We start from the raw sequence: 17,202 nt of genomic DNA, 5'->3' as shown, positions 1-17,202 counted from the left end.
GGGGCGGGGGTTTCCTTCTCCCAGCCCACTGCCCAGGTCTCGGCTGGGAGCAGATCACACGGGGGTTGTTTGCAGTCTCCCCGGCTACGGCCAGGTCGCTGCTGGGAGCGATGTGGGGGTGGCGGGGAGGAAGTGGCGGCAGCCCTCCAGGCCAACGGCCAGGGCCGCGGCTGGGAGCAGATCAGCCAGGGGTATTCGGGACCCTCCCAGGCCAACAGCCCCGGTCGCATGCTGCCTGCTCTCAGCGGTAGCCCTCTCTGGGACTGGGGGACTTTGGTGGGCCTGAGAGCACTGGGCGCCGCCATCTTGTGGCCATGGGCGCCGCCATTTTTGTCGCGGAGTGATGGTTAATTTGCATAGTACTCTATTATTAGATAGGATGTTAATAAATGACATGGAGAAAGTATAACTAAAGACTTTAAAATTTTATAATTTTAAGTTGTATGATATATGTAAATGCTGTCCATTCTGGTCACTAGCTAGATTAAAACAATAGTAATACTATCTTTGACATTAGTGTTATTTGAATATATTGTTTAGCATAAGCATTGGATATCATTCTAATTTGAAATAATTTGGGAGAAATGGAATAATTCTTTAGGAGCTGGTTATGGTATACTATAAGAGGTCAGATAATGGATAAAAGGGCTCAAGCTTTGGGTTGAATAGATACCTTCCAGCATATGACTTTGGGACAAGTAACTTAGTATCACTATAGCCTTAGGTTCCTCATTTGTTACATGGAAAGTAAAATTCCCACTTTATGTTCTTGGAGGATGATATACAGGTCAACTCAAAGATTGCATAATAAATAATAGATGTTCAGAAAATTGTCATCATGGTCTATTTGTATATGTCTTTATTTGGTGTGATAATGGGCATATTTTCTACCCTGGTAAGCTTACTAAAGTATGTGTCAGCTTGTCCACTGGCTTGGTGACTCAGAGTATGACTTTCTGATAGAAATGAATCATTGTAAATTTTTCATAAGTTGGCTATGCCACAAGGCCAGATTGGTGCAGTAGTTAGATCAGAACTGCTTAATGATCTAAGTGTTATGTTAGGATAAATAGAAAGCCAGGTCAGCTCCTCTGTGACCCAGCACACTTTAGTTGTATACCAAGATGTTAAGAAACTGGAAGAAGAATGTTGCTTTGAAACAACATGTTCAAATTGGAAAAAAGGAAAAATGGAAACACATTCTACTGAATGTTCTTTAATTTGACATAAGTAAAATTGGCACTATTAGAGAAAGTCTTCATATGCTATAGTAGGTTAAAAAATAAATACTTGTACTTGGCCTTGAAATCCATATTGAGTTAAAACATTCTTACATCTCTTTGGGTTTTTGATAAATTTCCCTTAGGCATATCCTATCTAATAAAAGGGTAATATGCAAATTAACATCACTCTGTCACAAAGATGGCAGCACCCATAGCCACAAGATGGTGGCACCCAGTCCCCTCAGCCCCACTGGAGTCCTACAGTCCTGGGGGTGCGGCCGCTGAGAGCGGGCAGTGTGAGTGGCCTGGCGAAATGCTTTCTTTGTCACCACGGCAACGAGGCAAATGTTCTGCCCCAGTCGCAGAGGGCCTCTGGGCCGTGGAGAGCCTCTGGGCAGTGGGTGTGGAGCGGCCAGGCCCCGCAGAGAGCAGAGAACCACAGGGAGTGGGCTTAAGCTCTCACGGCTCCAGGATTGAAGAGGGCTCCCCTGAGGGCTCCCAGATTGGAGAGGGTGCTGGTTGGGCTGAAGGATCCCGCCCCCCGTGCATGAATTTCATGCACTGAGCCTCTAGTTTCTAATAAGTTAATATCTTCTGAATCTCCTTATCTTTAAAATTCTGAAGTATACTTTAAATTTGCAAATAATGTAATTAGAAAACAGTTGAAACTTTCATTCTCTAATTTTTCTAGCCAAGTTATTGGTTTGCTTTGTTTAAGACCTGTCACAGTTTGTATCTAGTAAACATGAAGAGAAAGTGGTTAAAGAAGCTTACCATCAGTTGAGATGGCTTTATAATTTTTACATTAATAATAGACCATTTTGAAATTTATGTATTTAAAGTCAATCAGAAATTCAGGCTGAATATTTTTAAGGTTTAAATGTGAACTTTTCACTGATGTAATTTATATTTAAATCAGAAGCAGTCTAGTGAAGCTCATTTACATGTCAAGATATTAATGCAGATTGTTTATTGGCTGACATCAAGTGAAACTGAGGCTTTGTGTATTTTTTAACCTATAGTATTAATATTAAACTCTTGCTATTTGACTTATTTTAATATACAAATATATATTTTACAAATTTTAAAAATTTTACTAAATTCTTAAATTTTAAAATGCATGTACTCTTTTACCCATATATACTTTGGATTATATAGTATGTATAGTATATGAACATAGAAAAAAGTATGGAAAAGAATAACAAGATAAGTTGGATTTGTTTAGTAAAATACTTGATTCACATGTTCAAAGTAATACATGTGATTTTATGTTTATGTATTCATCTACAATAATAAAAGCATAATATGCAAATTGACTGAATAGCTGAACAGCCGAACAGCAGAACGACTGTCCTGACAACCACGCTACGACACCAACTGGTGCCAGGCCAGCCAAGGTGGGTGCAATGCAATTGGTCAGGGGTTTCCACCATCACCCCATGACCACCCCATAGGGGGAGGCCCAAGCTACCTGGCCAGCAGCGCTGCAGCGGATGGGTGGGGCCTCCCTCTGCAGAGCAATCAATTGTGGGGCTCCCGAACTGCGGGAGTGCAGGCCGAGCTGAGGGACCCCCACCTGAGTGCATGAATTTTGTGCACTGGGTCTCTAGTATATATATATATGTGTGTGTGTGTATATATATATATATATATATATATATATATATATATATATATATTTAATTAGTAAGGAAAATATTAGTCTTCTATATTGATTATTCCTCAAATGAGAACATGAGGACAAGAGCTGTAGTCATAACTGAACTAAGAGAGAACCTGGGAAGGGATATGAGATTTAAGCTAGCCACTGGTTGTGATCAGTCTGTATAAACCACATCTGTTCAATCAAGATCCTGTCAGGAACTTTGGCACAACCAAATCAGGATGCTTTAAGGATGGCTTATTTGTAAAGGGAGTAAGTAAAAGGGTTAGATCCAGGTATAGTATTGGAGAATTTCAAGGGATTCTTCAGGAACCAGAGGCTACCAATAGCATAATTGTTACCAGTCTAAGCTCACAGAAATCAGTGGAGGGAGAAATATCAGAACCTAAAAGGAGATCAAGTTATTTTATGAACTAAACTAGAGGCCCAGCGCATGGATTTGTGTACCAGTGGGGTCCCATGGCCTAGCCTGCACCCTCTTGCAATCCAGGACCCCTTGGGGGATGTCAGACTTCCATTTTTGGCTCAATACCCACAGGCCAGGCTGAGGGACCCCACCGGTGCATGAATCTGTGTACCTGGCCTCTAGTATGCATGTAAGATCTCTGTTTAATCTCTTCCCACCCTCCCCCCACCCCCCTTCCCTCTGAGATTCATCAGTCTGTTTCATGTTTTCATGCCTATGCATTGAGTGTCTGCCCCTGGTGGTCAGTGCATATCATAGCTACTGGTCAAATGGTCACTTAGGCATATATATATATATATATATATATATATATAGAGAGAGAGAGAGAGAGAGAGAGAGAGAGAGATAACCTTGATTAGAGCAGTGACCTTTATTCAAGGACAGAATCAGCTCAAGGTAAGCTTACAGGGAGTGAACCAGGGAAATAAAAACCTTGAACTAATTCTCAGTCTCCCACCAAGTCCTGCCAGGGCTCCCCATTGACTGAACCCAAGCAGAGCCAGGGAGTAAGAAGACCCATTGATGTCATCTATAGAGATCATTTTAGGAAGAGAACAGGGGGAGGTATAGAGAATAGTCTTGAGGAGAAAACAGAAGCTGTCTCACATCAAATATCCAGCATACTTTTTAAACTAAATAATCAAAATAACCCAGAAGGGGGGAAAACTGTTATAGCATGCAAAATGTTGACATCTATATTCTTTATGGGCTTATAGAATTACTTGAGGTCCAGTGCATGAAATTCATGCATGGGGGGTGGATGGGGTGTGTCCCTCAGGCCAGCCTGCACCCTCTACTATAAAAATGTTATAGTATGCAAAATGTTGACATCTATTTTCTTATGGGCTTATAGAATTACTAGAGGCCCGATGCATAAAATTCATGCATGGGGGGTGGAAGGGTGTGTCCCTCAGACCAGCCTGCACCCTCTACAATCTGGACTGCTGGCTTGCAACGGCTGATTGCCCCTAACCACTTCTGCCTGCCAGCTTGATCACCCCCTAACCACTCCCTGCCAGCCTGATTGACACTTAACTGCTCCCCTGCCAGCCTGATTGCCCCTAACTGCCCACCCCTGCAGGCCTGGTCACCCTTAACTGCCCTCCCCTGCTGGCCTGGTCTCCCTTAACTGTCCTCCCTGCAGGCCTGTCCCCCCAACTGCCCTCCCCTGCTGGCCCAGTCACCCCTAACAGCCCTTCCCTGCTGGCCTGATCTCCCTCAACTGCCCTCCCTTGCAGGCCTGGTCCCTCCCAACTACCCTCCCCTGATGGCCTGATTGCCCAAAACTGCCCTCCCCTGCTGGCCATCTTGTGGCGGCCATCTTGTGTCCAATGGGGGCGGCCATCTTGTGTGTTGGAGTGATGGTCAATTTGCATATTACCTCTTTATTATATAGGATTATTATTATATAGGATTCTTTTACTTGATCTAAACCCAAAGACAGAATTTTAAAGAAATTGAACATGGCCTTCTTTCTAACTCTCTTTCGTGCATAAGGCCTGCTTTCTTTCCAAAACTCTAATGAGGGTATAGCACAGGGCATCTTAGAGTGAGGGTAGAGGACTGTAGTTCTCTAAGATGAACATGGCCCTGGCCCCACAAACTGATTATTCTGAATGCTTGTATTAGTGGTGGTTTTCAATTCTAGCTTCAGTGCCAGAAGTAGCACTGTAATCAAAGTCCTGCATAGGAGCTGACAATCACTGAGCCTCAGTATGTGCCAGGCACCTGAAGTGCATTCATATAGGTTATCACCCTTTTTCCTCTCAGCAAACCTATACCATGACCATTACATTACCAAATTACTAATAAAGAAATAGAGAATTGCCCTAGCATGGCACCTACCTCAGTTGCAGTCTCAATCCCTGGCCCTGGTCTAGGATCAGACATAATAAATGTGACCTCTAACATCAATGTTTCTCTCTCTCTGTCTCTCCCCCGCCCTTCCACTCTCTCTAAAAATCAATGGGAAAATATCCTCAGGTGAGGATTAAAAAAAGAAAAAAGAAACAGAGAATCCAAGAGATTATATAATTAATTGGAGTTCAAAACTTTCTCAAGGAAGATGATAGAGTGTGGAATTGGACCTAGATCTGTTTGGCTCCTTCCTGGCACAGTCTCACTTGGCTATAAAATTGTGAAGGAGTAACTATGTATTATTATAGCTCTTTTACCTGTCGCAGAAATATGACATCCTTTTCCCATCTCTCTCATTTTCCTCCTGTCCATTCAGTGGTTCCTCTCTGTCTATACCTGTGCATGGTACTGTTGAACCAGCAAACATGGCCTCTGCCTTCATGGATTTCACAGTTTAATAAGTGATCTCAGGGTAGCAGCCTGTCCTTTATCTTTGAGGTTCTTTGCCTCAGTCTTCTCATCTATTTGCTATGACCTAGAATTGCTCTTTTGACTTATTTGTTTTAAAGTATAATCTAAAATAAACCTTTTTAAAAAACTCTCTTGGTGTTTCATTATTGGAGAGAAATAGAGATTCTATAATATTATAAGAAAGATAAACTAAGGAAATTATACAAAAAAGGCTTGTTTTTTGTTTTTCAAAGGTACTGTCTTGTTTTATTGAAATAAATTAGTTTCCCCAAGAAGTATGCATGTTCAGACTTATGTTTTCATCAGGCTAAAAGTGTATCATATTCCCTCCCATAAGCACATCTTTCATTTTTCAAATGGAGAATTGGTTTGTATTCAAAAACTTTCTTGTCCAAAATACATTAAAACTGCTGTTCAAGTGTCTTGTATCCTTACAACCACAAAGCTAATATACATTTGAACTCATTTTTTCCCTATGTAGACACGCTTGTTCAATCTTTAAAAAGCTCCAGATTGGGTTACTTAAGTAATCCCGTTTGTAACAGAGCCAGTGTTATCACAATTACAGCTGATTCAGAGCACAGTGTGAGGAAGGCTGCTTGGTACGCAGAAGCTGTGCTGATTCTCCACATGCTTCACTCATCGCGTTGCATTCTGGAGCTGTGGAACTTCCAGTGCTTTGGTTCACCCTTTAAAAATTAGATCAGGTGACCTCCAGGCATGTGTATTCTGGTACCATTTTTGTATGTGATTCTGCAATTTGAATATTTTGTGGTGGGTTCTTCTCCTGGGTCTGATCCTAGACAAGTTAGCTAATACCTATGATCCTTCTTTAACTTTCCACCTTTGTAAAAAGAAGGAGTTAGACAAAATAAGTGTTTTTTTTCCTCCCATGTTGCAGAATTCCTAGAAGCCACTAAGCACCCAGAATTCTAGCTGGTAAAGCCAGATTGACAAAGCAGGGCAGCTCTAGCTCCTCCCTCACACTTCAACCCTGTTTTGTTCTTGTTCTATTTGCTAATACTGCCAAGTAGGTTTCACAATTTCTGATGCCTTTTAACCCATTTATCAACAATAGGGCTCGGTGTATTCTATTTTTGGCTTCGTAGTGGGTAACAGCTTACACAAACCACACAGACTCTGAAATAATCAACGGTTCCTTTGGATTCTGCAGAAAGTATGAAATGTAAAGTATCGATCATGTATTTATGCCTGGTTTCTACATGTGAGATAGTTAAGCTTATTCTTAATTTTCTCTGTCAGCTTCAAAGCAGGAAATTATAGCATTGCCCCAAAGCTCATGCATTCTGTTAATTTTGTTCAGGAGCTGTGAATCCTGTAAAGCACAAACTGTTACCAAGTCCATGGTGGTATTTGTCTGTGTAGACTCTCTTTCCACAGCTGTCAGTGGAGATGGTTGCTCCCTGTACAAAATGGTTCTACAGTTACGCACGTGCTTGGGGTTTTCATTTTAACAGATTTTTTTAGCACTTCCTACTTTGAGTTTCAAAGTGTAGAGAAAATACTGTGTGCCATTCTAAAGGGTGATATTTCAGCTTTTTTATCTTTTACGATAGATAGCATGTGAATGACATGGTGTTTTCACTAGCGCTCCAGGGGAATTTTTTGCCCACAATCATTTTGACATCCAATGCACTCTATTGTAATAAGAAAGCAGCATAAACAAACTCAACTAGCTGGTCAGGAACCTGTTCGGGTGAAAGCAATTATAATTTATTTTATAATGACGAAAAGCAAACAAAACCCTGCACAAATAGTTTTAATCAATGTTTAAAGACTAGTTTCCCAGGCTGCTGCTTGTTTGCCAGACAATGTTGGGTAGGAGTAGAAATGGAGTAGGTAAACAAATAATTACTGTAGAGATAACAGAAATCACGGGGTAAGTGGAATAAAAAATAGTTCCAAACACTTATCAGCCCAAGTTACCTGACATTATTTCACAGACTGGATTACTTTAGACTCATTAAGGGCAGGAATTATTAGGTATGCTGGAGTACAATGCTAGCATACATTAGGTTAGCAGGTTTGTTTTTTAAGCACACTGGATAGAATTTCATTGTGTCAAGATCAATCAAATCCAGGAGAAGACATCTGATCTAGTGATCCCCAATACATGTGTGCTACTATTTGTATTCTCCCTGTCCCACTCTGCCTGTGACCAGCATAATTAATTGATCACAGTTCTCTGAGCATAGATTTAGCATCAGAATATTTCTCAAATCAGAGGAATAGTCTCTTCAAATTAATGATTTAGAATTTTTTGAAACCTGTTTGTTACCCCTGATAGATTCTGATTTTCCTGATGAAAGAAGATAAGATGGTTGACTTTGACTTGCCCACATCATCTAGCTATTTAGTGAATGAGGCAGAAGTAAAGCAGAGATGATCTGGCTCTTTATTCAGTACCTCTTTCATTACCTATACAGACTAAAAGGGTGGTGAGATTTTAGGAGGAAAAGGGCTGTCATTGTTGTGTGATAAATTACAGTTTTGTCTTGCTTTTTTCATAATGTTATGTCATATAATCCATCTAGGAACTTTTAGGAATAGATTACTTATAGTACAGTAATTTTCTTTTTCTTTTTTTTTTTTCATTGAAAACCACTGACTTATACACTTTATTTTTTTAATCTTTTTTTTTAATTTAATAAAACTTTATTGTTCAGATTATTACAATAGTTTCTCCTTTTTCCCCCCATAGCTCCCCTCCACCCGGTTCCCACCTCACCCTCTGCCCTTACCTCCCCCACACTGTCCTCATGCACAGGTGTACGATTTTTGTCCAGGCTCTTCCCGCACCCCCCACACCCCTTTCCCCCTGAGAATTATCAGTCCACTCCCTTTCTATGCCCCTGATTCTATTATATTCACCAGTTTTTTCTGTTCATCAGATTTTTAATTCACTTGATTTTTAGAATCACTTGTTCATAAATATGTATTTGTTGTTCATAATTTTTATCTTTACTTTTTTCTTCTTCTTCCTCTTCTTAAAGAATACCTTTCAGCATTTCATATAATACTGGTTTGGTGGTGATGAACTCCTTTAGCTTTTTCTTATCTGAAGCTCTTTATCTGACCTTCAATTCTGAATGATAACTTTTCTGGGTAGAGTAATCTTGGTTGTAGGTTCTTGCTATTCATCACTTTGAATATTTCTTGCCACTCCCGTCTGGCCTGCATAGTTTCTGTTGAGAAATCAGCTGACAATCGTATGGGTGCTCCCTTGTAGGTAATTAACTGTTTTTCTCTTGCTGCTTTTAATATTCTCTCTTTGTCTTTTGCTCTTGGCATTTTAATTATGATGTGTCTTGGTGTGGTCCTCTTTGGATTCCTTTTGTTTGGGGTTCTCTGCGCTTCCTGGACTTGTAAGTCTATTTCTTTCACCAGGTGGGAGAAGTTTTCGGTCATTATTTCTTCAAATAGGTTTTCAGTATCTTGCTCTCTCTCTTCTTCTGGCACCCCCATAATTCTGATGTTGGTACGCTTGAAGTTGTCCCAGAGGCTTCTTACACTATCTTCAACTTTTTGGATTCTTTTTTCTTTTTGCTTTCCCGGTTGAGTGCTTTTTGCTTCTTTGTATTTCAAATCTTTGACTTGATTCTTGTGTTCCTCTAGTCTGCTGTTATATCTCTGTATAATATTTTTTATTTCAGTCAGTGTATGTTTAATTTCTGGTTGGTCCTTTTTCATATCCTTGAGGGTCTCGCTAAATTTATCGGCCTTTTCTAGGAAATTCTTGAAAAACCTTATAATCGTGGTTTTGAACTCTATATCCAGTCATTAGTTTTCCTCCATTTCTTTTGTTTGTGATCTGTTTCTTTGTCTCCGCATTTTCGCTGCTTCCCTGAGTTGGTAGGGTAGCTTTGTGTGCTAGGTGTGCTATATGGCCCAGTTGCTTGGCCTCCCCAATTACCTGAGGTGGACACTGTTGGTGCACCCCTTTGTGGACTGTGTGTACAGCCTTGTTGTAGTTAAGTCTTGATTGTTGGTGGTATCACTGACAGGCCAGTTGACTGTGAGGATCAGCTGTGTCTACGCTGGGGGAACTTTTGTGCTGGAGACAGCCTTATGAGACAACACTTGCAAAATTGCAAAAGCCTCTGTGCTCATCTTGGATGGGGCGGAGTCTCAGGGCTGAGCAGACAGTCTTGGCTTCCCGTCAGCCCTGCCCTATGAGGCCCCTGGGTCTCAGTGTCCCTTGGTAATCGCTGCAAGCACCTCTGAGAGAAAACCACCCTCGAGTTTCACCCGCTGCCAGACAGTCCAGTTTCTCCCCCAATGAATCTGGATTCCCAGATTCTTGCTCAGAACTGGAGTTCAGCACAGTTGGGAGCTTCCGGTTCCCTCCAGCTAGAGAAAGCCAGCAGCACACTCAGCAGTCAGTCCTCTCTGCACACACTCGCGCACGGGCCTCCAGACCTCTGCCTTTTGCGGCTCCCCTGAGATTCCACCTGACAGTCAAGATCCCCCCCCGTAAGAGTCTGGGTCCCCAGGGGCTCATCCGGAACTGGGGTTCAGTGCAGTCGGGAGCTTCCGCCTCCCTCCCGCTAGGGAATGCCAGTGGCAACCTCAGTAGTCAGTCTTCTCTGTGCGCACTCGTGCACGCGCCTTCAGACCCCTGCCCTCCACAGCTCCCCCGAGTCTCCTCCGTGTGCCTTTCTCTCTACCTGACAGTCCAGACTCCCCCCGTATGAGCCTGGATCCACAGGGTCACTCATGGAACTGGGGTTCAGTGCAGTCGGAACTGGGGTTCAGTGCAGTCAGGAGCTTCCTTCTCCCTCCCGCCAGAGAAAGCCAGCTAGGTACTCAGCCGCCCTTCCTCTCTGAGTGCGTGTCTCCGTACCTCAGCCCTTTGCAGCTCCTCTGATTCTCCGTGAGCTTTTCTCTTTCCTTCTAGTTGCAGAATTTCCACTCAGCCAGCTTTCCTGTGGTTCTGGATGATGTCCGTTCTGTCTTTTAGTTGTAGTTTTGAAATTGTTGTGCGAGGCAGCAGTTTAGGTGCTTACCTATGCTGCCATCTTGGTTTCTCTCCAGTACTTTTATTTTTCACTAGAGGCCCGGTGCACGAAGATTTGTGCAAGAATGGGCCTTCCTTCCCCTGGCTGCCGGCACCGCCTTCGCTCTGGCCCAGAGATGCCTTTCTGCCTTCTCACGCTGCCCAGAGGCCTGGAGAGGAGTGGCAGGGGCGGGGGCAGAATGCCTGCATCGTCACCATGGCGACAACACAAGCGTCCCACCCCCAGCCACTCGGCACCTGTGTATGCAAATTAACCCGCCATCTTTGTTGGTTAATTTGCATATTCACTCCTGATTGGCTGGTGGGCATTGCGAAGGTACGGTCAATTTGCATCTTTCTCTTTTATTAGTGTAGATGATTTGATCCACAATTTTATTATAATTATATTCTTAAAAAGATGCATTCACCCCCACACAGGGAGGGTCATTTAAGAGATTTTATTTTAGGAAGAAGGTAATCTAATAGACTATTTGTACTTTGAGACCAACATAAAATAATGACACTATTGGCAATGCCAAGATCACTTTTTATTTAGGCTAATTATTCCAAGAACAGGATTTCTACATTGCCTTAATTTTTTTGATAATTTTATAATGAATATTAACACTTATGGAAATTTGACCATTTTAATTAAAAATTTCAAAAGAGTTCATATGGAAAAAAACAATTTCTTATAAACTTTAAAAATTAACCACTTGCTTAGGGTGTTGTATTGTCAATCATCGAATGAGATACAAGACACCTTAATGAGCCAATTAATTAGGAGTCATTCATTCAGTGCGGCCCAGAGGGAGGTGTCTTTTCCAAATCTCTGAGCCCCGACATAGAGGAAGTGTCTCATATTTATACTTTTGGAGCCTCTTTGTTTGCACATATTACAAAGGGCTTAGTGTGAGTTATTGTTACAGACAGTTGTAACTTTGAATACATAATGAGTTAGTACTTGGAATTATTATCAGTATTAGTCTATTTTAGTCTATTACATTAGATGGCTAGCTTGCAAGGTCAGACAGTTAAGTTTATCTTTTTCTATTATTTGAACTAAAAAAAAAAGTCATTTTACAGAATAACAGACTGTCTTAAAGTGACAGAGTTTATAATGACAGAGTTTTCAGAACAAGGGATTATCTAACAATAGCAGAGAATTCAAACAGCGGTTTTTTTATACAAGATGGAGGTTACTATGCTTCAAGGGTATTGTAAATAAATTCTCTATACTTGCCATTTTGAAATTAGATTTAGGTAACCTTTTGTCCCATTTTATGTTCAGTTTTGTTTTTGTTTTATAGGCAGTGAAACTTTATCTCATTTGAATTGTTATTTGAGAGGAGGAAAAAGTGCAATACACACAGTCACTAACTTGTAAAGGCTCGTTTAATTCCTCATTGAGTCAGTCTTTGAGACAAGCAGTGTAGCATAATTTTTTCCTCCACCTACTCTAGTAATAGAAGGGGCATTTTATTTAGGAAAATATGAATGCAAGTAGTGTTGTTAGTAAACATGCAAAGAGAAGATCATTTAAAATCTTATTTCAGAAGCAGTGGCATCATGCTCATAAACTTCAAGTTTTCTTTGTTTCCTTTTTCCTTTTCCTTTTCTGTTACACTCTAGGGATAACTTGAAGCGTATATAAAATTTTCCCTAGCAAGGGACTTAGAGATATAAGTATATTTCATACTTTCTTAATCACTAAGTATTTCCAAATAAACTTTGAGTTTCTTTAATAGCCCTTAATTTTATGGGAAGTAAAAGAGCCACAGTTAGCTCTTTTTATACATTTTAGTAAACCAGTACTTCTTATATGTCAATAAAGAAATTGAACTCAACCTGTGAATTATCTCATTATTAGAGAGTATGTATTGAGAGTTCATCAGATGCAGGTCAGCTTAGCTTTAGGCCCTAAAGTTTAGGGCTTCCTATCTAATTGAGGTATACCACAATTTATTGGAGATAAGTAAGTAGAAATTAAATGACTATTAATTTTAGACACACAAAGTCATTTTAACTTTTGTAAAAAGAAGAAATAATTAATTCACCAGGCCAATAAGTGTTGAGAATAAGTTATATTGTGTATAGCATGCTTTGTGAAGGCAAAGTAATTTTAGAAATCTTAATAAAGGTTCACTTTTTTATTTGCCTACTTTTATGTCACTCTTATTGAAGATAATTACCTTGATATTTTTGCTAATAAAGTAAACATTAATTTTTTTTTTAGAGAGCAGAAATTGATAAAATAGACTTAAAGTTGATGGATTCTTCAGAAAAATTATTATCCTGATTGCAGTTATTAGAATTGCTTTAAATATATTTAAACATCTTAGGTTAAGATTCTATTACATGAATGATAATGTACTTGAAATTAAGTAGAATGCTACAATTTTATAAAATATTTCTATGTTGATGTTAAAATGTGACCAGATAGGCTCATCTAAACATGAGCACACATCTGACATAAATTGAATTGATGGTTGTCCAGATTGGGATTTTAGTTCCTACACCTACTCCCACTCATCCGCCCACATCTATTGGACAAGTGCCTGATTAAACAGATGGGCCTTCCGCTATGCTCTCAAAACAGGCAGCCTCCACCTTTATTGAGCAAAACATTGGGTGCAAGTAAGCTATATTGTGTTATTGTGCTTCTGGGCATGATCATTTGAGTGAAAAGCTACTATTCATTACTGTTATAGTTTGCTGTTGGAAATACCTTTTTTCTTTGTGAATGAAAATGTGAAACTTGGAGGATGACAGAAGGAGTTTCAGGGATCTGGAAAACGTATAGATAGGGAAGCAGTTCTCAGTCAAATATAAAAAGAAAAAAATGAGCAGGAGTGTGAAATGCTCCAGTTTTATAAATGCCTATAGCTAAGATTTCAGAAAATGTTTGAATTACCCAAGAAACATAGGTTGATCATGAAATTTCCCCATGTACTCAGGGGTATGGGACCAAAATAGAATTCACAACATCTTTCCTAGTGTGCCTTCAACAAGTTACTAGTTTAACAGTTACGACGTTTAATTTGGGGTGGGACTTTAAGTGCTGACTGCCATCTCTATAAATACTACACACTTTCTCACTGTGAGTGCAAAGGTTTGGAGACCTGAGGTGATGGGGTGGCAGAAGAATTTATGACATCAGAAGTGAGTTTTCTTTATGTTAACAATGGTACTGCTAGTCCGTGTTTGTGACAAAAAAGCACTGAGAGTAAGGCAAGAGCAACAATTAGATTACCCTGTTCTTAATTTGATGTACTAGTATTGAATATTGAGAAAATCTTCAAAAACATTTGCTCTCCAGGCATTTTTCATGATATTCTCTTTAGTGTTGAAATAGTTAACAAACCATCACACATTTAACCTCATGGAAATAAGTATATGTGCATTTGCTCTTAAAATGATTCATTTTTTTATTTCTGGAATCATTAACACTCTGATATTTTCTTCTCTTAATTGTGGCAATACATGGTCCTAAGGACAACACACTAAATTCAAGTTAAAGACCCCCTCCACCTCTTTCTAATTGCTTTCTTTAATCTTTTGATAGCTCTGAATTCTCCACAAAGGCAGGGGAGCCTGGTTGTCATATACTTTCTTTATATAGCTATAGGATTTCTTTTCTTTCTTACTTTCTTTTTTAATGGCATGAGATAATGCCTATGATATATAAAACTTCATGGAATAAAGGTCAGTGCAATGTATAATGACTTCTGTTTTCTAGCTATTATAATGACTAGATGAACATAGGCATAAGGTTGCAAATACTTCAACAGAAACCTGCACGGAACTTCCTGAAAATTTGACCTCTTGAAAGAATTCCATATGGAATTGTCTTATATTTTGCTTCTCTAAATATGTGTGCTAGAATAATGGATAACTGGGTAAGATATGTCACAGAATTGCTTTACAAAAATACTTAAAATTTATTTCTTTCCTTCCAATAAAAAGTTAATGATAAAAGTAACAAATCTGTTATTATTTAAGAGTTTTACTACAAAGTGTCTTGAGATAGCTTTATTTGATTGTGTTTAATTTAATTAAAATTATTATTCTTTCTTGTTACATTGTTCTTTGAAATCATTGAAATTGTCTAAGTAACATTGTCCTTTCTCTACTTGATAAAATAGAGAACCCAGAAGATTAATTTAGATAAAGAATGAAAAATAAAAGGATCACATTATGTGCTTCATTTTATTAGAAGGAAGTACATTATAAAAATAGTTATTTGAAGAGAAAAAAGAGATAAAAATAGCAAAGCATTTCAATTTTCATACCATTATCAAGCAGTTATAAAGGCTGTCTTTATACAAAAGAATGTGTATTTATAAGAGATATGATAATTATTAACTTTTTATTAAACCATATGGCCTATTATATTTTTATATATTATTTAATGTCTTTCTTCTGTTTTGTTTTCTTTTAAACAGCAAATGCCAGTCTCCTTGGAGGAGGAGGTGGTAAGTCCCGAACATCACTTAAAATATATTTTTATTTCTATACCAACCACAGATGTTAAGTAAGTTCTGTGATACTTTCAAAAAATTAATTTAGCTATAATCATCAACCACAAAAATGATAATTTTCTAGAAAATAATTTATAATGGAAATATCTGACTTCAAATTATGTGGAATAGTGTTTTTTTTTTCTTGTCAAACTTTGTATTTATACCTTTGGCATACGCTGTAACAGCTATAAGCTATTGGGATGAACAACATATAGCAGATGACAGAGTCACGTTGAATTCATTTGGGTAGCTGTGGCTTTGGGGATTTTTTTTCATCATAATGACTATAAAAATTATGACTCTGTAGCCTGAGAGCTTAATATATCAGCCAGTTATTGATGTGAATACTAAAAAAGAAATTAGTATTGGCACTTTGCTTTTTCTTTTAGTCTATTTAAAGGAGAAAGAGATCAAAAGGAGATTAGGAAGAGAGAGATTTCTGTATGGAAAATTTATTTTTGATACTACAATCTTATACCTATTTATTATTTTTATTTCTAGAAAATAAAAATATTTCTAGATTCATTTCTTGAAAGATGAAAGCTCTCCTAGCCCAGCCTATATAATATAGTAGGAGAGGGAAAAGTACACAATAGAATAGAGTCCTTTTTTTTCTTTAATAGATTTTTATTGATTTCAGAAAGGAAGAGAGAGGGAGAGAGAGATAGAAACATCAATGATGAGAAAGAATCATTGATAGGCTATCTCCTGCGCGCCCCTACTGGGGATCGAGCCCACAACCCGGGTATGTGCCCTTGACTGGAATTGAACCTGTGACCCTTCAGTCCACAGACTGACACTCTATCCACTGAGCCAAAATTAAGGTCCTTTTTATTTAAGACCCAGATGGACATAGATAGGTTTGTTTTCTCTCTCATTCCCTCTCTCTCTTTCCTTCTTGCTCTCTCTTTTCATGTATAAGGTAGAAGTAAATAATTATACAGAGTGTTTGGCTTCTAAAAAATTGCCTGACTTTTATCAGGAGGATTCAGTTAATTCTATTTAGCAATTACATTTTTAGCAATTACATTTTTAGCAATTACATTTAGCAATTACATTTTTAAGTATCATTTCTATATGAGAATTAATCAATTTTCAAAAACAGAATCTTGGAAATAGGAACAACAGAAAACAGTTTAAACTACAAAATGTTCTTCATATTATCACATGTCAGTGAATATTCTATAGCAGAATATTTCTTTCCTTCTTCCATAAATTATTTTAGAAAATAGAAATCTACAGAATTTCTAATTTTAATTTTTTTTGTATGTTTGGGAATTAGAGGGTAATCTTTTCTTATTAGTTGGATTCCCCGTAAATTTTTATCTCTGGGTCTCTTATAATATGTCAGGTAAACATTATTAAAATAAATTTACATAGTACTGATTTTCTTGCAATATATATTATTATTTTAACAAATTTGACTAAACAGGATAAAGGAAAGTTAAAATTGAGTCTCTATAAACAAATTCATCAAGTTAAACAACAGACACATTAGCTAGACAATTACTGTTTGTACGTCATAAGCGTCTATAGACACAAGGATGGTTTCCTTTTTGGACATGTGGCAGTTAACTGGTTAATTTATTGTTCTTGGCTATTTTTATAACCTGGTTTGACTGTTTGATTATATTAGTTAAAATCACTTTAGTTGCACATAGTAGAAAAATACAAAATAATAGTTGCTTATAGGAGATAGAAATATATGTCTGTCTCATGTGAGGGTAGCATAGATATAGACTAGAAAGGTTGTGGTGATCCCATGATATAACCAAGCTATTACTTTTCTGCTCCTCCTTCCTGGTGCAGGGAAGTCAGGGTCCCTGAAGACAAGTGGAGCTCTAGGTATAAATTTGGGGGTTAAGAAGGCCAAAAATAAAAAGGTGACCCCCAAAAGATGAGTTAGTTTTTCAAAGCAGGTTTCCCTGAAGTCTCACATTGTCCTTGAACTTGATTAAATGTTTATTAATAGATACATGCAG

The 17,202-nt window shown here is 38.5% G+C and overlaps 1 protein-coding gene across 5 annotated transcripts in view; it reads left to right on the top strand.

Moving 5' to 3' along the window:
- The window catches only part of MACROD2 (mono-ADP ribosylhydrolase 2), a gene marked incomplete at its 3' end in the record, with an annotated part of 1,993,251 nt that overhangs the window by 446,273 nt on the left and 1,529,776 nt on the right, over positions 1 to 17,202 (top strand). For all 5 annotated transcript variants that reach the window (XM_079784766.1, XM_079784764.1, XM_079784768.1 and 2 more), the window contains exon 4: positions 15,143 to 15,172. In XM_079784766.1, coding sequence (XP_079640892.1) covers positions 15,143 to 15,172 — 30 coding nt within the window. The remainder of the gene's footprint in view (positions 1 to 15,142; positions 15,173 to 17,202) is intronic.

The sequence above is a fragment of the Cnephaeus nilssonii genome (assembly GCF_951640355.1).
Source record: "Cnephaeus nilssonii genome assembly, chromosome: 11".
Classification (NCBI taxonomy): domain Eukaryota; kingdom Metazoa; phylum Chordata; class Mammalia; order Chiroptera; family Vespertilionidae; genus Cnephaeus; species Cnephaeus nilssonii.
Note: the sequence above shows the minus strand (reverse complement) of the source record. Positions and strands in the feature narration are given on the sequence as shown.